The sequence below is a fragment of the Natrix helvetica genome, assembly GCF_964273705.1.
Source record: "Natrix helvetica genome assembly, chromosome: 14".
NCBI lineage: Eukaryota > Metazoa > Chordata > Lepidosauria > Squamata > Natricidae > Natrix > Natrix helvetica.
The window spans coordinates 1,103,190-1,126,483 of NC_138564.1; the positions used below are offsets into that span (position 1 = coordinate 1,103,190).

The window sequence follows — 23,294 nt, forward strand, 5'->3', positions numbered from 1 at the left end:
TCCAAGCCGTGTGGCCTTTTGCAATTGACCGATGGAAATACTGTCAATGCACAGATTTTCTAAGTGCCATTCAGAGCTTTTTGATGTGGAATGCAATATGGGAGTTTTTGTGTTTATATCAAAAAATTAAAATATCTCTAAAGTGGAAACTATCAACTTTTATGATGAATGGAATATTGTAGAGCTGGAATATCTGATAATAGAACATCAATGGATGCAAATCTTTAAAAATATCAAGTTTGTTTCTCTGAATTTGAGGTTGAAAATCAACTCATTTGGAAGTTTTTATTCCATGCTCACCCCAAAGGACGGAGTGTAGATTTTCTTTGTAGGTAACAGAAAAGTCTGATGATGCATTGTCCCATATGATTTGGCCCGAAGTGCGGCTGGTTCCTTTCTGGTTCCCTTCTGTAGCATATATAACTAGATAGGTGGATAAATGTTCTAATCACATTCCAAAACTTTTTGTGGAACTTTGGTCGTATTGTTTGTGGGAAATAACTAAGTAAATTACACCAAGAGACTGAAAAGGTGTCATTTCTCTATGCTTCAAAAACTGGATTCAGGAAATGTGCAGTTCCTTTAATTTTTGAACCTTATTGTTTGCTTATTCTTTTTTGTTTGTTTTGTTAAAAGAACTTAAACAGATTACTCACTGGATGGCTGTATATAACCTCTCTTAGCCATGTTTTTGTGTTTGTTCTTACTGTTTTTGTTATGCTGTAAGTCAGGAGCCCCCAACCTGTGGGCTAGGGCCCAGTACCGGGCTGTGGCCACATGAGTGGCTGGCCAGTGTGCTCATATTCCCACTTGCGCTAGCATTGCCGCAAGTGTCGTGCAGGCACACTTGCCGTTTGCGTTGCATGGGTGTGTGTGGTCCTGTTTGCGTTGTGTGGGCACTCACAATCCTGTTCCCGTGTGTGCATGCATGGGTAAAGGCGCCTACTGCTCCTCCCCTCCAGGCCCCCAACCCAGAAAGTTTGGGGACCTCTGTTTTGTCTTTATTTTTAAAAACTGCAACAGAATAAATATCTATTTTAAAACAGATTCCAATTAGTGATGACCTTATTTGGGAAGGCATTTGTCCCACTGGAAAGTTATCTCTGACCTGCCGTTTCCTTTCAGCCACTTTTCTTCTGTAACTCCTACACACAAACCTACTCATCCCGGTAAACCCTTTGGGACTAAGTAGGACTATGCAGAGTGAAGGCAATCAATGGGGAACAGTAAGACATTAATGGCAGAACATAAGAAAAGAAAACACATCTCGTAAAATAAAGCTACATTTATCATCAATAAGAGTCTGATCCTGTATAATATTTCACTAATTTTATGCAGATCTTTAAAGAAAAATTACCTTGTGAGGCATTATCAAAGGACTTGATGAGTGTTTTGACCGTGGGGGTTGGTTCCGAAGAGGTGGAGGACCTCCGGCTCAGCCCCATGCCTTGCCGCAGGGCTGCCAAATCTCTTTCCACAGCATTCATGTAGTTGTACACTCGGCCACGCTCCTCTTCTTGCCTGCGGTCAGAAGAAACCCAACAAGGTGCACTTTCAACAGTCTGACTAGCACATCATCCAGTGTGCCTGAAGGATGTGGGGACCAGTTCATGGCCTCATCTTTTCAATGGCTAAAACTCTTAAGGGAAATAACAAGCAGTAAACCCTTTACCACCTGAAACACATGGAACTGAGACAAAACGGGGGCACTTGGGAACGAAGAAGGATTTTTTTCATACTTTGAAGTACTGTCAAGCGCCTTCTATGCGGTGATCTATAAATATGCTCGAGAGAGAGCGAGAGCTGAAGCTAAAGCAAAAAGAGTGTATTTTACACTAAAATTCATGTAAGTGGAGGGGGAGGGGGAAATCAGGAACTGCTCAGTCAGATGCTCCCAAGAGGTGAACAAATGGGGGTACAGGGCGTAACAGGGAAGGGACATCAAATTCATATATACTTTTGCCATCCCAATGAACATTTCTTAAAACTGAAAACAGATTGTTATGCAAAACCAATTTCTAAAAACAAATTTTGAAAGGGACACAAATATAAATTCTAAAATACTTCTAATACTGAACTTTACATAATGTTTATGCATAGGGGCTAAACATCCATCGTTTTTTAAAAATTTTTTCGAAGATTAGAAAAACCTAGATAACAAACCATTAACATTCTAGAGATGTTTTGTGATAAATATTTAGCAACTGGCTGCCAATTTTCCATAGCAAATGGGGAGTTTCTGTTCCGACTCTCTGGAGATGGTTCTGACTTTGATAGCCTCCCTGTATGGGTGGCTCCTGAAGGACCCTGGTTCAAGGCCTCCTCCTCCACCAGTACTCTAAGCGAGGCAGCCAGCAGAAGTTTTAGAAACCCAGACTTGGTTCAAAGAGAATTTTCTCTCAGGCAGTTTTTCAGAACAGAACAGACGGGAGGCTCTTACAGAAGAATCAAAAGGAAAATTTCCTAGTGAAATTAAAGAAAGAAGATCATATTGTAATTGGCTTTTAATGCCTTAGCGCCATGATGGGGAACCTATGGCACGTGTGGTTCAAAGTGGCACACGCCGGCATGTCTCCCAGCACGTGCAGCCTTGCATGTTTGTCTTCCGGATTTCTGGCATGCATGCGTGTGAGATGATCAGCTTGTTGGAAATGCTGGTTTCTGCCAAAAAAATGTCGTAAATTGTGGTATTGTGAGCATGTAACTGCAAACAGCCATAAGTGTAGGCTGGCTGCCAAGTACCCCAAATATGATCATGTGACCACTGGGTGTGTGTGACTGTGGGAACTTCGAATCCAGTCATAAGTAGCCCGGGGGGAGGGAGGGTGCTGTAACTTCAAATGGTCACTGAGCAACTAGTTGAAAATTGAGGACTATCAGTAGTTTAAAAAAAGGATTTTAATACATTTATTGTTTTTATAAACCTCCTCTAACAGATGAATCCCGCCCCTGTAATTATCTGATACGCTCTTGTGCTAAACAATTGCATGCTGTGCAGCTTTCAGAAATGTAAGAAATTACCATAAATAAATTATAGATGCTAATTACGTTTGATTAACATACTTGCGTGACTTTATTTCCTCGAGCTCTTTGGTGAGCTTTTCATTCTTTTCTTGAGCTTCATGCAGCCTGCGCTTCAAATCTCCAATTTCCTCCTGGGCTTCAGATTTGATGTCATTAGCAATGACCACCGCAGTCTGCAAGTCTGCTTGAAACTGGCGCCACTCTGCAGACTCTTCCTGAAAATAAGCAGGGATCAGACAATGGATTCCTGGGCAGGGACCTGACAGGGGTGCAATTCAACCGGAAGGGGCAATGGAAAGCGGCATCTTTTGAGATTGGGTACCCAGGTGAGGGGGTGGGGATGAAACCCCAAACCGCTGACACCCTGCTTGGAAACACCTGGCAGGAAGGAACTCTCTCGTGACAATAGCCTGCCCTTTCCAACAACTCTTGCCATCTTCTTGGGTTTTGCAATCCATACTTTGAGAAACAGTGGAGCAAAGGAATACGCGATTATTTTGAATGAACTTAAAATCCTATACTTCAAACCCGGTCCCAAGTAGCCCTGGGATGGGTTGTTGTATCTTCAAATAGTCAGACAGCCAGATACCTTGAAGAATTCTAGGATGAGAATTTGATCGGTAAGCACTTTGAAAACAAGATGGTGAATAAAAATAATTAGCAAAAAATTGGTCAAAAATAAGTTATTCCAGATTAATCTTATTTTTTGATCTGGAAATTTCTTAGTAGCATAAATGCAATAGATAAAATGCACTTGATTACAGCAAACTATTTGGCAAAATATCCCATGGCATGTAAATCAGCAAGTGTGGGCTGAATGACGAGACAATTAAGTAGCTGGCTCAAAAGTCAGACACGTCCTTCTCAATGTTTTATGAAATTGGAGGGAATGGGTGGTATAAAATTGAGTCCAGGGCCGTTCAGTGTTTATATTAGCAATGTGAATGAGAATGTGGAAAGACTGCTTAGTAAGTCTGCAATAGAGCAAAATTCAATGAATAGATAGCATAGATCCCAGATCACAGAAACAATATGGAAAAAGACCATGACAGCTTAGAGAAGCGGGCTGAAAATATCACTATGGGATTTAACAGAAACAATGTGAAGTTGAAATGAAAGATAGAGATCCAGGGTAAGGGATCTTTCATTTAACAGTAATATTGTGACAAGATCTTGTGAGTTGATCAGTTACTGAATATGATCCAGCATACGCTGTGGCAAAAGCCCAAGACAGGAGCAGTTCCCATTCCAGGGTGCATTTTGTGCTGGTCTGATCTCCTGTTCGGCAGGAGCCGTTGGAGACCTGAATGGAGGACCAAGAGAGGTGGTAGCTTCCCTTCACTGAATGCGTTCAAGAGGGGTCTTAGAGGCATCCCACATCCCTCAGCTCTGGATTCCTACCCAATGGAGGGATCTAATGGCCTATTTGGCTCCGTATGAATCTATGAATAAAGAACTGCAGAAGAGACATGCATTCTTTTCAAACCCTTATGGAAAAGAACATGAAGGCAACTGGACTAAATAAGGAGCCATTTTGTTTGAGTGGTTAAAGCACCAGGCTAGAAAATGGGAGACTGTGAGCTCAACTTCCATCTTATGCATGAAAGCCAGCTGGGTGAATTTAGGCCAGTCCCCCTCTCTCTCTTTCTCAGCCCAACAAACATGATGACTTACCCTCAGCCGCCTGTGCAGGGTCTTGATCTCTCTTTCCATGTCATGCTTTTGATCCTGAAGCTTCTTAACTGTGTCTAGCAAATAAAAAGTAGCACAGGATTTAACAATATACCTGAACGCATTTCAAGCATTTATTATATTTTCATGTACCGTATTTTTCAGAGTATAAGACGCACCTTTTTCCCTCAAAAGAGGCTGAAAATCTGGGTGCATCTTATACACTGAATACAGCATTTTTTGCCTCCCGAAACCCCGCCCCCTTCACCAAAATGGCCATGCATACCCTTATGGAGGCTTTTAGAGAGCTCCTGGGGGCTGGTGAGGGCAGAATTGAGCAAAAAACTGGGCATTCTTTTGCTCATTTTTGGGTCCCCCAGCCCCCAGGAGAACTCTATAAGCTTCCTAAAGGCTATCTATGCCCTTTTTTAAAATGAAAAACGGGACATTTTTTGCTCATTCCCCCCCCCCCCCGCCCCGGGAACACTCTACAAGCCTCCTAAGGGCTATTCATGCCTTTTTTGGGAGAAAAAACGGGCCGTTTTGGGGAGTGCAAAAACTTTTTTTTTTCAATTTTCCTCTTCGAAACCTTGCTGTGTCTTATACTCCAGTGCATCGTATACTCTGAAAAATATGGTAACTAATGACCAAAGTTCTCTGGATAGACTGCAAAAACGTTTTATCAAAGTAAGTATCCCTCATGTATAAAAATAATAAAGATTTCTTGGGAGACGTAAGCATATTAGACTGGTATCCTAAACACCTCAGAGTATGTGCCCTATGGCAAAAGTGGTAGCCTACACCTAAGACTCTTGGGACTCAACTCACTTCCCTAATTTTATGCAAACCCACCATAAGGGCACTGCTGAATTTTAATATAAGTTTCTTAGCTTGTCTCCAGGACAAAATATGTTTGTTTCAGATTAACGTTTCATGTACTGCAGTTTTGCTCAAAAGCAAAATTAAGGCAGGTTAGCCAGTGTCTTTCAGAGTTTGGCTTTCCAGCTTATGATACCAGCTTTCAAAATCTAAGACCGCCATCTAGTGAGAAATTCAAGGAGAAAGCAAAAGCCCAATTTGGGAAAATCTTTCTATATCTAAGTTCCTTTTAAATTAATGGTTGTAAAATTATTTTCTTTACATCTTAATCTCTGAGGTATGCAAGACTGTGTCGATACTGCAACCAGCTTAGTTGTAAAATGTTAAATTTTCAACATCTATTTTTAGTTATTATTACAACTGTTTAAAAATAATGGCAACAAATTTATTTCTTTGTCTCATTGCCTACAATACTCCTAAATCTGTGAGACAAATTAATAACAAAATAGCACCAGATAAACAGAAACAGTCAAGGAAGAAATGATCCACTCAAGACTGGCCGGGTTGTATCTGAACAAGCCAGACAGCTTTGCTGCCCCCCGCACTGATAGGAAAGCAAGTTCAATCACCGGGGAAACCCACCTTTACGTTTTCCATCAAAGCATTCATGGGGCTAATTCTTTTCAACCACTTACTCTAGTGAAAGTAAAACACTCCCCCTTTTAATAAAACATTCTCTTCATCCCATTTAACGCTATCTCTTGTTTAGAAAAGGAAACTTCTCCCAGGGGTTATAATACAAATACATACCTATTTCCCTGGCTCAGCTGATAAGGAGGAGAGCCTGTGGCTTACTGGCTAATACATCTGCCTAATATGTAATACAGCCCAGATTCGAATCCCAGTAAGGATATGGCTAGTTGATGAGAGCTAAATAGCTTGAAATAGATCTATACTAGTCTCCCTTTATTTATTTATTAGCACAAATACAACACAAATATAAAAAGGCAACATTAAAAATATGGTTTTCTACCTGGATGGTCTCCTGCAGTGAACCAATAGAAAGGGGGAGTAGTGAATTCCCTCCCATATTTGGGCATACCAGAGGTTGTAACACAAATACATACCTACTTCCCTGGCTCAGCTGATAAAGAAGAGAGCCTGTGGCTTAGTGGCTAATACATCTGCCTAATATGTAATACAGCCCAGGTTCGAATCCCAGTAAGGGTATGGCTAGCTGATGACAGCTAAATAGCTTGAAATAGATCTATACTAGTCTCCCTTTATTTATTTATCAGCACAAATACAACACAAATATAAAAAGACAACATTAAAAATATGGTTTTCTGCCTGGATGGTCTCCTGCAGTGAGCTGATAGACAGAAAGGCGGAGTAATGAGTTCCCTCCTATATTTGGGCATACCAGGGGTTGTAACACAAATACATACCTATTTCCCTGGCTCAGCTGATAAGGAGAAGAACCTGTGGCTTAGTGGCTAATACATCTGCCTAATATGTAATACAGCCCAGATTTGAATCCCAGTAAGGATATGGCTAGTTGATGAGAGCTAAATAGCTTGAAATAGATCTATACTAGTCTCCCTTTATTTATTTATTAGCACAAATACAACACAAATATAAAAAGGCAACATTAAAAATATGGTTTTCTGCCTGGATGGTCTCCTGCAGTGACCGATAGACAGAAAGGGGGAGTAGTGAGTTCCCTCCCATATTTGGGCATACCAGGGTTTGTAACACAAATATATACCTATTTCCCTGGCTCAACTGATAAGGAGGAGAGCCTGTGGCTTAGTGGCTAATACATCTGCCTAATATGTAATACAGCCCAGATTCGAATCCCAGTAAGGATATGGCTAGTTGATGAGAGCTAAATAGCTTGAAATAGATCTATACTAGTCTCCCTTTATTTATTTATTAGCACAAATACAACACAAATATAAAAAGGCAACATTAAAAATATGGTTTTCTACCTGGATGGTCTCCTGCAGTGAACCAATAGAAAGGGGGAGTAGTGAGTTCCCGCCCATATTTGGGCATACCAGAGGTTGTAACACAAATACATACCTACTTCCCTGGCTCAGCTGATAAGGAAGAGAGCCTGTGGCTTAGTGGCTAATACATCTGCCTAATATGTAATACAGCCCAGGTTCGAATCCCAGTAAGGGTATGGCTAGCTGATGACAGCTAAATAGCTTGAAATAGATCTATACTAGTCTCCCTTTATTTATTTATCAGCACAAATACAACACAAATATAAAAAGACAACATTAAAAATATGGTTTTCTGCCTGGATGGTCTCCTGCAGTGACCGATAGACAGAAAGGGGGAGTAGTGAGTTCCCTCCCATATTTGGGCATACCAGGGTTTGTAACACAAATACATACCTATTTCCCTGGCTCAACTGATAAGGAGGAGAGCCTGTGGCTTAGTGGCTAATACATCTGCCTAATATGTAATACAGCCCAGGTTCGAATCCCAGCAAGGTTATGGCTAGCTGATGACAGCTAAATAGCTTGAAATAGATCTATACTAGTCTCCCTTTATTTATTTATTAGCACAAATACAACACAAATATAAAAAGGCAACATTAAAAATATGGTTTTCTACCTGGATGGTCTCCTACAGTGAACCAATAGAAAGGGGGAGTAGTGAGTTCCCTCCCATATTTGGGCATACCAGAGGTTGTAACACAAATACATACCTACTTCCCTGGCTCAGCTGATAAGGAAGAGAGCCTGTGGCTTAGTGGCTAATACATCTGCCTAATATGTAATACAGCCCAGGTTCAAATCCCAGTAAGGGTATGGCTAGCTGATGACAGCTAAATAGCTTGAAATAGATCTATACTAGTCTCCCTTTATTTATCAACACAAATACAACACCCCCACACACACACGTTTTTTATTATTCAATATAATGGAATATTATATTTCACTTGAAAAGCTATAAAATGGTGAACCTGCCTCCTCCTTCCAAGGTTTAAGATATACTTTTCTACTTATATGCAGCTTTTTTCTTTCTGAATACAAATTTTAGAAAAAATGCTTATGAATTCCAGAGTTTCCAGAGACTGGCAATGTTTGAGAAAGGTGTAATGGCTAATACTCCTAAACTATTTTAAGATACAATTTTAATGACTGGTTTAAGTAAAGTTGATCTTTACTTTTATGCATTAAGAAATCCTAATGTACCCTGCTCAATTAGCACTTAGACTTATATCCCGCTTCCCAGTGCTTTACAGCTTAAGCAGCTTACAGGGTCAACCTATTGTTCCCAACAATCTGGGCCCTTATTTTACCAACCAATATCGGAAGAATGGAAGGCTGAGTCAACTTTGATCCAGTGAGATCCGAACTGCCAAATTGCAGGAAGCCAGCAGTCAGCAGAAGCAGCCTGCAGTTCTGTACTCTATGGTGCACCATGGTTCTTAGTTTTTTTAAAGACTTCTCAAACCTAAAAGTAATGGGTAGACTATAACAAACATGATAAATCATAAAAGCAAAAATAACCATATCAAATTGTAAGAATAAAAGGAGTAACGAATCAAATGTATCTGCCCTGCCCAAGATGGATACCACTAAATCTATAAACTGAAGGCCCAGTGAAATGAAACCATCTTTCAAGCATTCTAAAAATGGGGGAGGGGGGGAGGGAGGCAGTTCCAAACCTGGAGGGACATGAGAGAGAAGAGCTGGCGCTTCATCCACGTCCCCCTCCTCTCAGGCAGGGCTCTCCACAAGTCTCCCTAAAGTCTTCTCAATGCATGTGCAGATGCAACCCTGGCAAGGGGCTGCCTGATACTGCAGGACAGTGGTGGCTAACACGTTTCCCATCGCATGCCAAAAGTAGGGGGAGCGCAGGGGAGTCGTGCGTGGGCGTGTGACCCCCCTGCCCTCCCTCCCGCTTTTGGCGCACGATGGACACGTTTTTCGCCCTCCCCAGGCTCCAGAGGCTTTCTAGGAGCCAGGGGAGGGCAAAAACAGCCTCCCCTGCCCCCCCGGGCATGGACTTTTGGTTTGCCCAGAGGGCAAAAAAACGGTCTAACGCGCAAACAGGAAGTCTGTCCCCGAACTTCCGGTTTGCGCGTTGGGTTGTTTTTCACCCTCCGGAGGTTTCAGGGAAGCCTCCAGAGTGCAAAAAACAGCCTTAAAAGAAAGCCGAAGTCAGCTGGCCAGCGTGCACATGCGCGCTGGAGCTGACAGGGCAACTCCTCGCGTGCCCTAACAAATGGCTCCACATGCCACCTGTGGCATGCGTGCCATAGGTCCGCCATCATGACTGTAGGAGAAGACAGTCTCAAATGGCCTGGAGAAACCAGAAGATACTAGATGGTGGGCAGAGCCCTGGGAACCATTGACTCCTAGCTCTCTAAAAAGAAGCCACTCTTCTCCATTGCTTCCTTGTTCTGCCTTGATTAACTCAGCAAACATCTCGCCTAACTTGCACGACTCTGTAGAGGCAGTTTGCATCCTGCCCTTTTTAGGTTAGTTTTGCTGACTTCAGTTTGGAAAATAAACCAGATGGGTATCAGTGAAATTTTGTGCTGGTCTCCAGGCTTAAATAACCCTGTGGGAGACATTTCTCCCACAACAGAACCAGGCGCTCTGCTATACAAGGCTGTCCGGATCATTATGGGATTTGAAATGCGGCCCTGAGCTACCTGCCAATTGGGGCAGTAACATCTGGAGAGAGGTCACCCTGCAGCAGAGAGACCTTCCCATCAGGAGTTTCCCCTCTGTGTTCGGATCTCTCACCCTTCTAAAGTAGGCAAGGTCAAGATACAACAACAACCACGAACGTTCTTCATTTCTGTAGGGGCTGGTCAGCCAGGTCAGCTGGCTTAGAAAGTGTGAATGGTGGGGACTTCCGGTTGTACTTCCGGCACCTTTGGAAGACTGATCCGTGAACTCTGCGGTGAGCTCTGATCTCTCCTTACCGGAGGGTCCAAATTTGGACCATAGCCACTCCGAAGCAAAGGGGGACCACCTAGCAGGTAGAGGGGAGACGCATCTCCCCCCCCCCCTGACTAGGAAAGCCCCCTCAGCTGATGGCAGGGAGCAGCGGGAGCAAACATGGCTGCCATGAAGCCGAAGACAGCCTGAAAACCTAAAACTGTTCAGGAGCAGAGAAAGGAGTGGCTTGTGAACTGGGCAAGAGACTATGTTTTATTGAAAAGTGACCCCAAGAAATTCAAGGGGGAAGCATATTGGAACTATTGGCCTGCAGCGGAAAAAGCATATTGGAAAAAATCAGAATATTTAAGAAGAGAAATTTTTTGAAAGAAAACTAAAGAAAATTGAACTCTCAAAGGGAAGACGTAGTATTGAAAAGGTATTTTTAAAAATACTGGAATTTGATCTGGAGCCCGTTTTTTATTATTATAAATGTTGCCCTCCTGGTTTTACAAATTTAAAATAATTAAAATCAGCACTAGGCAGGAGGGAGTGCCAAGCTGAAGTCTGAGTGCCATCTGCTGCTAAAAGGAGAACTGTGCAACTTTGGGACCTTTTAAATAAATGACTGGAAACTTATACAATAAACAAGACCTTTAGTCAAGTGACCCTGGATATTGTTGAGCAAATCAAAATGGTTGGAAGAGGCGTGGAGAACCCCCTGGCTTTTTTTCTTAAATTGGATTGATTGTAAAACGGAGACAATGAAATGGAGCTAATGTACCAAGACTTTAAGGATTTTATAAAAGAACAAGACAAGGAGATGAGGGAAATATTTGGTTGTACAGAACATAAAGATCAAAAACTGGAAAATATAATACAAGGAACAACAAGTAAAGAACGGGACAATGGGGAAAAAATTGAATAATCAGAAAGAGCGGAGGAAACAGCAGAATCGGGAAATCAAAAAGAAGAAGGCAACAACAAGAAACTATTAGTACAATTGATGGTGAATAAGGGAGTAGAACAGAAGGGAAATACTCTAAAAGGAAACAGGAGAAACAGGAAGACAGCTGGAGAGAAGAAAAAGGGGTTAGAACAGGTAGTCATAGAATTAGACAGTGGGGGGGGGGGGGAAAGGGCCAAGGGAGACAAAATTAGAGGACATAGTTACAAGGCAGATTCAAAAGTAGGTGAAATAAAAGAATTAAAAGAAGTGCATGGAAGACAAACCCCCCCCCCAAAAAAAAAGGATTAAAAATTTGGATGAGGGTGAAAGATGTGGGATAAAGGGAAAGGAATGTAAAGCAACATTTTATGAAAGTACCTTATGATGTGTATGAATATTAGAACTATATGTTGGATAACTGCTCTGTATGTGGTGAGACAAAAATCATTTTTGAATATATATTAGTAAGGTAGCAATATAATATATATTATCATTAGAATTATAGAGGCTGAAAAATAGTTTGTAAATTATATAAACAGAATTTGTATAAGAGCATTATTAAATATGTATAAAAATGTGATTAACCGTGAAAAGCTAGGATTAAGGAATTTGACAAATACTTGAAAGATCATGATTGATGGTAGAAGTGCATATTGAAATATTGAATAATGAAAAAAGGAAGGATCACGTCTTTGAATATTAGAATGATAGGGGAAGGGGGATTAAAGGGGGGCTAAAATAGAGGTAGAAACAAGAGGGACATGTGCCCACCAGGTTATCGTGCATTCTACCAGCCACGGGCCCAGGGTAGGGGCGGTGGGGTAGCGGTAATTATCCGGGAAGACCTGGAGCCAAGAGAGTTCACTGTGCCACAGATATCCGGGTGTGAATCCCTTGTCGTGAGGTGGGGCCCAGGGAGACAGTTGGGCCTGCTGATTGTATACCTGGCTCCTCGCTATACATCAGCGGCCCTGCCTGAGCTCCTCGAGCTGATGGCAACGATGGCAGTTGAGACCCCCAAACTTTTGGTCATGGGGACTTCAACTTGCCATCGGTGGGAGAAGCATCTGAGGTGGTTCAGGAGTTCATGGCTTCCATGACAGCCATGGACCTGACTCAGTTAATTCAGGGTCCCACACACGAGGGAGGTCACACGCTGGATCTTGTTTTTGCAGGGGAGCAGAGGTCGACCCTGAGGCCACTCACTTGTGGGGTGCCGCAGGGTTCGGTCCTCTCGCCCCTCCTGTTCAACACATACATGAAGCCGCTGGGTGAGATCATCTGTGGTTTTGGGGTTGGATACCATCTGAACGCTGATGATACACAGCTGTACATTTCCACCCCAAACCACCCCAACGAGGCCGTCGAAATGTTATCCCGGTGTTTGGAAGCCGTCGGGGTCTGGATGGGGGACAACAGACTTAAACTCAACCCTTCCAAGACTGAGTGGCTGTGGCTACCGGCGCCCCGATTTAACCAGTGGACGCCATCGCTGGCCATAGGGGGCGAATTACTGCCCCCCGTGGAACGGGCGTGCAATCTGGGCGTCCTCCTTGATGCCCGGCTGTCGATGGATGACCATCTTACAGCCGTGGCGAGGGGGGCGTTCCACCAGGTTCGCCTGGTGCGCCAATTGCGCCCCCTATTGGATCGGGACGCCTTACGCGCAGTCACTCATGCGCTGGTGACGTCTCGCCTGGACTACTGCAATGCTCTCTACATGGGGCTCCCCTTGAGATGCACCCGAAGACTACAGCTAGTTCAGAATGCAGCTGCGCGGGTTATCATGGGAGGAACAAGATACTCCCATATAACACCATTCCTGCGCGAGCTGCACTGGCTGCCTGTGGTTTTTCGGGTGTGTTTCAAGGTGTTGGTTACTATCTTCAAAGCACTCCATGGCATGGGACCTAGTTACTTGCGGGACCGCATCTCTCCTCACACATCTCTACGACCTATTCGCTCTCACAGGGAGGGACTCCTCCAGGTGCCATCCGCCAAGCAGTGCCAGCGGGTGACGCCTAGGAGTAGAGCCTTCTCTGTGATGGGCCCAACCCTCTGGAATGACCTCCCCCCCCCCCGATATTAGAACTACTAACGACCTCCGTTCCTTCCGAACAGAAGCTCAAGACCCACCTGTTCCAATTAGCTGGCTTAGCCGATTTATAGCTCCATCTTCCACCTCCTGGCAAACATTTTATTGGGAATTTTTTAAGGGAATTTTAATTTTATTTATATTTTAACTAAACATTGTACAGTATATTTTCTACCTCCTCCATCTACGTCTATGTCTATGTATTTGTATATGGTTTTAATAATGACTGTACACCGCCCCGAGTCCTGCTTAGGAAAGGGTGCGGTCTAGAAATAAAAGATTATTATTATTATTATTATTATTATTATTATTATTATTATTATTATTATTATTATTATTATTATTATTATTATCATTTTTGTCTCTGACCAGTGGACGAGTGATCTGGGAATAAGGGACATAGCCATTACTCCCCTGTCATGGTCAGACCACTCACTTCTCCGACTTGACTTCCCTGGTGCTACCCCCCGCCGCGGGGAGGCGGAACCGGAATGTCCTAGATGGTTCCGCCCCAGGCGCCTGATGGAACCGGAAAGGTTCCAGACGGAGCTTGGGCCAACTCCTGTAGACCTGACCCGCCCCCGGATAGAGGACCTAGTAGCCGCCTGGAATAATGCGGCTGCTGGGGCCTTAGACCGGATGGCGCCTTTGCGGCCTCTCCTGTGGCAACGAACCACCCTGGCCCCTTGGTTCACCGAGGAGCTAAGGGTGATGAAACGCCACAAGAGACGCCTAGAGAGCCGATGGAGATCCTCCCGTTCCGAACTTCACCGAACACAGGTACGAACCTACTTAAGGACATACCTTGTGGCAATAAGAGCGGCCAAACGTCGACATTGTGCTGCTCTTATTGCGTCCGCAGATAACCGCCCTGCCGCCCTGTTTCGGGTGACCCGCTCTCTTCTTTCGCAGAGACCGCGGGAAGCCCCTTTACAGGGCAGGGCAGAGGAATTTGGGAAATATCTGCAGGATAAAATCGCTCAAATCCGGAGGGAATGGGTCCCACTCAGTGGGCTAGGAGGGATGCCCCAGGCGAGTCTTGAGAGACCATTCTGGGAGGAGTTTGACTCGGTTGCCATCGAGGATTTGGACAGGTTACGCGGGCGACTACGAGCCACCACATGTTCATTGGACCCATGTCCCTCCTGGCTTGTACTGGCATCCTGGGAGGTTACACGAGACTGGCTCTTGGTGCTAGTGAACGCTTCATTGGGCGAGGGGTTCTTACCGGCCGCCTTGAAAGAGGCAGTTGTGAGACCCTTACTCAAGAAGCCTTCCCTGGACCCAACGGAGCTAGCCAATTACCGTCCTGGCTTCAACCTTCCTTTTTTAGCGAAGGTTGTAGAGAGTGTGGTGGCCCAACAGTTCCCACGTCACCTGGAGGAGAATGATTATCTAGACCCGCGCCAGCCCGGCTTCCGACCTGGGCACAGCACAGAGACGGCCTTGGTCGCGTTGGTAGATGATCTCTGGAGGGCCAGGGATAGGGGTTGTTCCTCTATCCTGGTCCTATTAGATCTCTCAGCGGCTTTTGATGCGGCCTTGGTCGCGTTGGTAGATGATCTCTGGAGGGCCAGGGATAGGGGTTGTTCCTCTATCCTGGTCCTATTAGATCTCTCAGCGGCTTTTGATGCCATTGACCATGGTATCCTCCTGCACCGGCTGGAGGGGCTGGGGGTAAGGGGCACCGTTCTACGGTGGTTCTGCTCCTACCTCTCCGACCGGACGCAGCGTGTGTTGGCAGGGGAGCAGAGGTCGACCCCGAGGCCCCTCACTTGTGGGGTGCCGCAGGGGTCGGTCCTCTCGCCTCTCCTGTTCAACACATATATGAAACCGCTGGGTGAGATCATCCGTGGTTTTGGGGTGGGATATCATCTGTACGCTGATGATACACAGCTGTACATCTCCACCCCGAACCACCCCAACGAGGCCGTTGAAATGATGTCCCGGTGTTTGGAAGCCATACGGGTCTGGATGGGTGACAACCGACTCAAACTCAACCCCTCCAAGACGGAGTGGCTGTGGCTTCCGGCCCCCCGGTTCAACCAGCTAATTCCAACACTGGCCATTGGGGGCGAGCAACTGGCCCCCATGGAATGGGCGCGCAATTTGGGCGTCCTCCTGGATGCCCGGCTGTCCATGGATGACCATGTGGCAGCCGTGGCGAGGGGGGCGTTCCACCAGGTTCGCCTGGTGCGCCAATTGCGCCCCCTATTGGACCGGGATGCCCTTCGCACAGTCACTCACGCGCTGGTGACGTCCCGCCTAGACTACTGTAATGCTCTCTACATGGGGCTTCCCTTGAGATGCACTCGAAGACTGCAGCTGGTCCAGAACGCGGCCGCGCGGGTGATTATGGGGAGTACGAGATACTCCCATATAACACCTCTCCTGCGCGAGCTGCACTGGCTCCCTGTGGTCTATCGGGTGCGTTTCAAGGTATTGATTACCATCTTCAAAGCGCTCCATGGCACAGGACCTAGCTACATGCGGGATCGCATCCTGCCCCATACATCCCTACGACCAATCCGCTCTCACAGAGAGGGACTTCTCCGGGTGCCGTCCACTAAGCAGTGCCAGAGGGCGGCGCCCAGGAGTAGGGCCTTCTCTGTGATGGGCCCAGCCCTCTGGAATGACCTCCCCCCGGATATTAGGATTACCACCGACCTCCGCTCCTTCCGTTCAAAACTCAAGACCCACCTTTTTCAACTAGCAGGCCTGGCTCAACCATAGCTCCATTTTATTCCTCCTGGCAATTTTTAAACTTGTAATTTGTATTGGGGTTTTAATTTAACTTATTTTAATATTTTTATGTTATTATAATATTGTATTGTGTTTTATACCTCCTCCGTACAATGTGTAATTTTATGTGTTTTTATTTATTGTACGCCGCCCCGAGTCCCTTTGTGGAGAGGGAACGGCTAACAAATTTAATAAAATAAATAAATAAATAAATAAGGGGGAAAATAGCAAAAACAGATGCTAAGATGATACAATGTATGGTAGAACTATGAGGAGGCTTAGAATTGAAGGATGATAGTAGAAATTACGTGTTAGTAAAACTAAAAATGAAAATGAAATGTAATTACTAGGAATAATACTGTTATGTTTATTGGTATTGAACTGTATGACACCCAGGAATCAAACCATCACACAATGAGATGTATAAAAATAAAAATAATAATAATTGTGAATGGCCCACCCTGCGTCTGTCGCCATATCTTCCCCAGCCCATCACGGTTTCAGTTCAGGCCCCCCTCAAGAGAACCTGTATGTGGAAGAGCTTTGCGACCGATTCGCTCTCACAGGGAAGGACTCCTCCGGGTGCCGTCCACTAAGCAATGCCAACGGGCGGCACCTAGGAGTAGAGCCTTCTCTGTGATGGGCCCAACCCTCTGGAATGACCTCCCCCCCGATATCAGAACCACCACCAACTTCCCCTCCTTTCGACGAAAACTGAAGACTCACCTGTTCCGTTTAGCCGGCCTGGACCATTCATAACCTTATTATACCTCCTGGCAGATATATTTTAACTGGGTAATTTTAATTGGGTATTTTTAGGATTGTTGAAATATTGTTTTTATCTACTTTACTTTGTACAGTGTCGTATTGCCTCCTCTTCTATGTTTTTATGTTTGTATGTTTGTATTCCATTTTATCTGTTTTATTTGACTGTACACCGCCCCGAGTCCCTTTGGGGAGAGGGGGCGGTATAAAAATCGAAATAAAGGGAGATAAAAAGGAAGACCTGCAGCCCTGGTAAGAGGTAGCCCAATCTATAGATGGGGAAGCCTTTTAGAAGGGACCCTCCCTACTTTCCCAGAGACTAAAAGGAGAGGAGGGGAACTTGCGGGGTTCTGTTAATGTAATCTCACCATAAAGTAGGATTAGTTCATCTGGGTGTGTTTCTTGTTTGGACTCCCACGCAAGGCTGACACAACCCAGGGAACTGGACCTACCCTCTCATTTCCATGCACTGCTGCACTCATTCTGCCAGTGTTAGCCACCTTGGTTGGTCACTTCCCCAGAATAGGCTGGTTAATTACATACACAATAAGCATTCCTTCCAACCACCCATCCTCCTTGCCTGCCTATCAAACAAAATATTCTCCCCAATCTTCCTCAAATATCTCGGGCTGGGAAGTGCCCATCAACCCTACCAGATAGCTCTCCTCCTGGCCCCTTCCTTTTCCTCAGGGGGTGCCCTCACCAACCCTCTCCAGGGCTTCCTGGAGAGCACAACACAGAAAGCGTCTTACATATTCTTCCCCGTCAAGGAAGGACTATGTACCTCTCTCCACACATCACTTATCAGCACTCCATAGTCTTCTTATCCAGACTCTGGGCCATCCATCCATCCATCCCTGCCTCTCAGTTTCATTTCAGGCTGCAAGCTCAAAGCTGCACTCTCTCTCCCTTCCACTTTTGTAGCCCTTTGGACAATAACTTTCCCTGGCAGATGCTAAGAACGCTTGCTGGCAATGCTGTCTCCGTAGGTCACGTGCCACAGGTCGTCCTTCAACTAATCCCCTGGGGGCCGGTTCTCCTCACGATGCCTCACTGAGCATGGAGTACCCAGGGTTCCCGAGTTCCTTTGCTGTCCAAATGGCTTCTCCGAAATGCCTGGCATCTCTTCCCCACCATCTTCCTTCACCCTCACCCTCTGCTACTTCCCTAACCCCAATTATCACCATTTTGTCCCATGTCAAATGTCCTGATTTCACCTTTCACTTCCCACATCCCCTCCCATTGAAAAGCATTTTATCCAAAATAAAATCCATTTTATCCAAAAAAAATTATCCAAAATAAAATCCATTTATCCAAAATTACCTGCATTCCATATCCCGCTGCCCCAAGTAAATTCCAAATTTCTAATCTTAACACTAAAGCTCTCCCAAGACAATATTTTCTACAATGCCATACTAAAATAATTGGGGCTGTGTTGATTAAACCTTAATCCGTTTAAAAACTGTTTTCAAATCTGTTCCCTTACTCTATTTTAATATTTCAGAAAGTGAAGCATAATATTGCCTCTATTCAAAGGGCAGGTTAATAATTCCCATATTTATAAAATCTTGATTTCATAAACATCTTTGCCATCTCTATTTGCATCTATGCTGCATTTCTTTCACAAATGAAATCAAATATATCTGCAGATTTGATCATACATTTTCTTTATTTAAAAGATCTAAATGGCCACCTATCTCATAAAACACAACTCTGGCTCAGCTTGCAACAATAATAAAAGCAAAAGCAAGCCAAAAGAAGAAATCCAGGCTCCTGACCCACCACCTCCAATCCATCCATTCATACGGTCCTCATGCTCCAACCTTCCTCTACTCCAGGGGCTGTAGGAAAACCTCCTAGCCCTTCAAGGTTTAAAGGTGTGTGTGTGTGTGTGTGTGTGTGTGTGTGTGTGTGAGAGAGAGAGAGAGAGAGAGAGAGAGAGATCTCGAGGAAGGGGCGGGCACAGTTGAAGAGTCACAGTGGTGGTATAGTAAGAACCTGTCATACTTTCCCAAAATCAGAACTCAAAACTATTACCTATGATGTTTCTTTAAAAAAAACAACTGGAGAACTGGTGAGATGCCAGCAGGCTACAAGTAAACGTAGTTCAAACATTCCAAAAGGGAAAGGAGGAGGACCTGGAAATCTATAGGCCACTTGTTCTGAGCAAAAAACAAATACAACAAATAGTCAAGCAACATGCTTTGGTAAGAGTACTACTGTCACCAGCAGCCTGCCTAAATTCATCGAGAATTAACTGGGTCAGAGCAATCCTTCCTCTTTTTATCAGAAAGTGGCAGGTTTCTTAGAGTCTCTCTCTCTCTCTCACACACACACATACCTCTCTCACTCTCTCATGACATCCTGATATTTAAAGCACAGTGGATTAGAAGAAGATCTGCATTTATTTGAAGAGTCTCCTAGATAATTTAATTCAAGTAGGTTATATGCATCTTGCTTTTATATTCTCACTATACTGTAAATAAAAGTTTTTAAAAAGAAAAAAAAAGTCTGTTTGTAAATAATTCTGTATTAAATGGCAACAAGCTATTGAGAGATATCTTTTTCCGAGGCCCCTTCTTGGATAAAGTCATATGAAATCAACCAAAAAAGCAATAAAAATTAATTACAATTTGTACAACTACAATCCCACAATCAATCTTATCTGGGCCAAGGAGAGATCCAACCTCAGAAGAGGGCTGATGGATCTGCCCTCCCCATCCAGATCACCAAACATCTCTCTAGTAACCCTTTTTTTAAAAGAGAAAGCTGTTCATGAAAATGTCGCATTGTCACAATCAAACTAATTCAAATTCAGGCATCCTGGTCAAACTGGGGACATTTATTTTCCCACTAGAAAATAACACCACTAACAAAAATGAAAGCGTTGGAAGGATAGAATTCATTTCCTTATTGTTCTTGCGGTGCTTTAATTGTTGTAAGAACCTGACCCCACCCCACCCCAAGAAAAACAACTGCAAAAGTCCCAGGGAAAGCCGAGAGGCTACTTACTCTCCAAGTCAGTGATGATGAGGTTGTCATGGAGTTTCACTGCTCGATGCTGCTCTACTTCGTCCTCCAGTTCAAATATGGTTTCTTTCATGTCACTCCTTTCTGTCTCCTTCTCCTCCAAATCTGTGCGTATTTTCTCTAAGGTCATGTTCAGATCCTCAATTTGCTTTTTGGCTTCGTCTCGGAAAGCTCTGTACTCATCTTCTATCTGGTTTAAGACAAATGGCCAGACTCTAATTGCTTCTTCCAAACAGGTTTCAACACTTGAGCCCAGGATTAAATTTGTATTACACATTGCAGAATGCCAACTATCTCGGCTGAAGTCTCCCTTTACACCGTCATGCCAGATATTGCAATAACCGAATCAGTAAAGAGTTATTGGCTTCCTATCAATGTGAGAACCCCAACCTCTCCAGCTTGGCCTCCTGTCTTCATTAGGCCCTCTGAGGTGTCAGCCTGACAATAGCAATAGCACTTAGACTTATACAGCGCTTCACAGTGTTTTACTACCCTCTCTACGCAGTTTACAGAGTCAGCCTCTTGCCCCACAACAATCTGAGTGCTCATTTGACCCACCTCGTAAGGAGGGAAGGCTGAGTCAACCTTCAGCCTGGTGAGATTCAAAGTGCGCAATTGCAGGCAGCCGGCAAGTAGCAGAAGGAGCCTGCAGAACTGCTCTCTAACTACTGCACCACCGCGGCTGTTGAGAACCCTTTGAACAAGAGCAGTCTTTCTTAACCTTAGTAACTTGAAGAGGTGTGGACTGCAACTCCCAGAATTCCCCCGTCATCCTTGCACTCAGCCTTCCTGAGTTGAAGTCCACACACCTTCAAGCTGCGAATCATCTGTGCTCCTTGAGGTGGAAAACACAACTATGGTTAGTTCCAATATTTATCCAGGCCAATGTATTTATCATGCTACTGAAAAACGTCTCATCACCACTGGACACATCTATGCTTGTATAGCTACTCACGGCTCACAGCTGAAACATAACCTCCTACCTTTATTCTTCTGAGGGAAAGGGAGGCTTAGCCTTGAAGGACAGAGTGGCCCTGAAGCAGGATCTGTCCGGGGCCTGAGCAGCTCAGCAACGAGCTCTAGGCACTCAAGGGAGAACCAAAGGACAGGCCGGGAGGTCATGCATGTGGCTCACAGAAGCTGCCAAGTGATTTGCCTGCCTCCCACTTTCAACACACCTGGGAAAGCCTTCCTATCCAATGACGCTTTTGGACCTTTACCTTTGCAATGGCATCTTGGAGACGGTTGGCATCATTACGTGTCCGAGCAAGCTCTTCCTGTAAGTTGCCAGCTATCGTCTCTGCTTTCTCTTTGTCGAGCCTGACACTCTCCAGCAAGTCCTGAATGTCTGACTTATCACCCGACTTGTGTATAGAATAGAGCTCAGCAACTTTCTGCCTCTCGTGTTCGAGCTGTGCTTTTAACCGGTTCATCTCAATTTGGTCACTGGAGACGGTGGCTTTGTACTCATCCAAGGTGGCCGCCAGGGTGGCCTTGCTTTTCTGCTCCGAGTCAAGAATTCGCTCCATGTGGTGATTCCGTTCCTTCAACGCCCCGATCATCTCTTGGGCTTCCTTATTGTCTTGTTCAGCCATCTTCAAAGTGTTGCTCAGGTGCTGCTGGACACCCAGAAGCTGCTCTCTTTCAAAACGTGCATTCTCTGCAAGGTCCATAAAACGTTGCTCTAGCTCCATGTAGCGTCCACTTTTCATGTCTTCATCAATAACATAGGATATATGATGCTCGTCCAAAAGAGAGCGGAAATACTCGATTTGTCGGCTAAAGTGTTCCAACTTATCACTTTGCTGGCACAAAGATTCCATGAGGATAACCTTCTCCTCTCCAAGCCTTTCATTCTCACTGTTCAACTCCTGTGTAATTTGCTGTAGATCTGCAAGTTCCTGAAGGGTTGCTTGAAGTTCTTCCGCTGTGCTGTGTTGATTCTCTTCCATCTGATGAATCCGTTCTGTCAAACAAGCCACGGACACTTCGCTGGCATTGCCACTGCTCCCTTTTCTTGAGGTCTCTATGCTTGGCAATCCTTCCGACTCTGAAGACGAGGGGGCATCTAAAGCATCGTCACTGGAAGTGAGCGGCTGGTACACTTCACTGCACTCACTATCTAGATTATCCATGGAGTTGCTGTGCTGATTGTCCATCAAAGTATTCTCGTCCTGACTTAAAAGATCTTCCATGGAACCAGGAGCAGAACCTTCCACCGAAGAAGTAAGAGTTCCTCCACCATCGCTGTGGCTTCCAGTTGTTATTTCTGGGCTGAGAGATTGGTAGCCAAACAGCTTTTCGGAATTATCCAACCTTTGCTCTAGAGAAAAACCCAAGGCATTTAATCTATCTTTTAACATCCGGTTTTCATTCTTCAGCTGATTCAGCTCCTCTCGTATGGCAGAGTTTTGCTCTTGCAAATGCAGCAGTGTGGATTCCACATCAGTCGGCTGGTGGATCACAATTGTTTCTTTATCCTCAGATTTTTCATCACCCTCAAACGGATCTTCATGAAGGCCCAGCTGAGCACGCATCTCTCTTAGTTCATTCCTTAAGTGGAGGATCTCAACGTCTTTTGTTTTGGCTAGCATCAGGAGATCCTTCACTTTCGCCTCTAGAACAGATTTATCACTGATCTGATTGTCTGACTTTGACTTGCTCATGCGGACATCAGAATCCTGACTGGCACGGCTGCGGGAACGTTTTGCAAGAAGGACATCGCTGCTCGTCTGACCAGTCAGGGGCAGTTTTTTGCTTTGTGTTGGTCGCGAACGGTCACGAATTCTTTCCCGAGAAGAGCTGGATTCCTTATTTCCAGATGAAGTGCTACGCTTAGCTGAAGAATTTGTACCTGTGTTGTTTAAAAATAAATTAAAAATAAATTAAATTGGTAGGTAAAGGCACAATTCTGTAAAAGGTAAAGTATTTGTTTCAGGAATACGAGACTATAAATTCTAACGCACATATTGAAAGTTAATGATTGAAAACAATTGTGTGTAGCAACATACAAAATAAAAATAATCATACCACAATAAGCTATAAAAGTTAATGCTGAGTAGCTACATATACTACAAATAGGAGAAACAACACAGTGGGTCCCTGATAAGTCTCTGAGAAAGTTTCATATCCAGATGACCAAAATGGAGCTCTTCATTTTTCCAGTTGCACTAATGGTCCGTATTCTGCTTGCAGTCAAAGACTGTACCAAGGTCTTCCTTTCACAAGCACGATTGTTTACTTCTTCTTCTCCAAAACCAGAACTCAAAACAATTTTGTAGTTCTG

The 23,294-nt window shown here is 44.5% G+C and overlaps 1 protein-coding gene across 3 annotated transcripts in view; it reads right to left on the minus strand.

The window, feature by feature from the left end:
* The window catches only part of SPECC1L (sperm antigen with calponin homology and coiled-coil domains 1 like), a 61,310-nt gene that overhangs the window by 25,285 nt on the left and 12,731 nt on the right, over positions 1-23,294 (minus strand). For 2 of the 3 annotated variants that reach the window (XM_081966677.1, XM_081966676.1), the window contains 6 exons: positions 21,229-22,862; positions 19,991-20,198; positions 4,699-4,772; positions 3,064-3,239; positions 1,358-1,521; positions 301-423 (listed from right to left, as the gene is read on the minus strand). In XM_081966677.1, coding sequence (XP_081822803.1) covers positions 301-423; positions 1,358-1,521; positions 3,064-3,239; positions 4,699-4,772; positions 19,991-20,198; positions 21,229-22,862 — 2,379 coding nt within the window. The remainder of the gene's footprint in view (positions 1-300; positions 424-1,357; positions 1,522-3,063; positions 3,240-4,698; positions 4,773-19,990; positions 20,199-21,228; positions 22,863-23,294) is intronic. The other variant, XM_081966678.1, reaches the window with a different exon arrangement.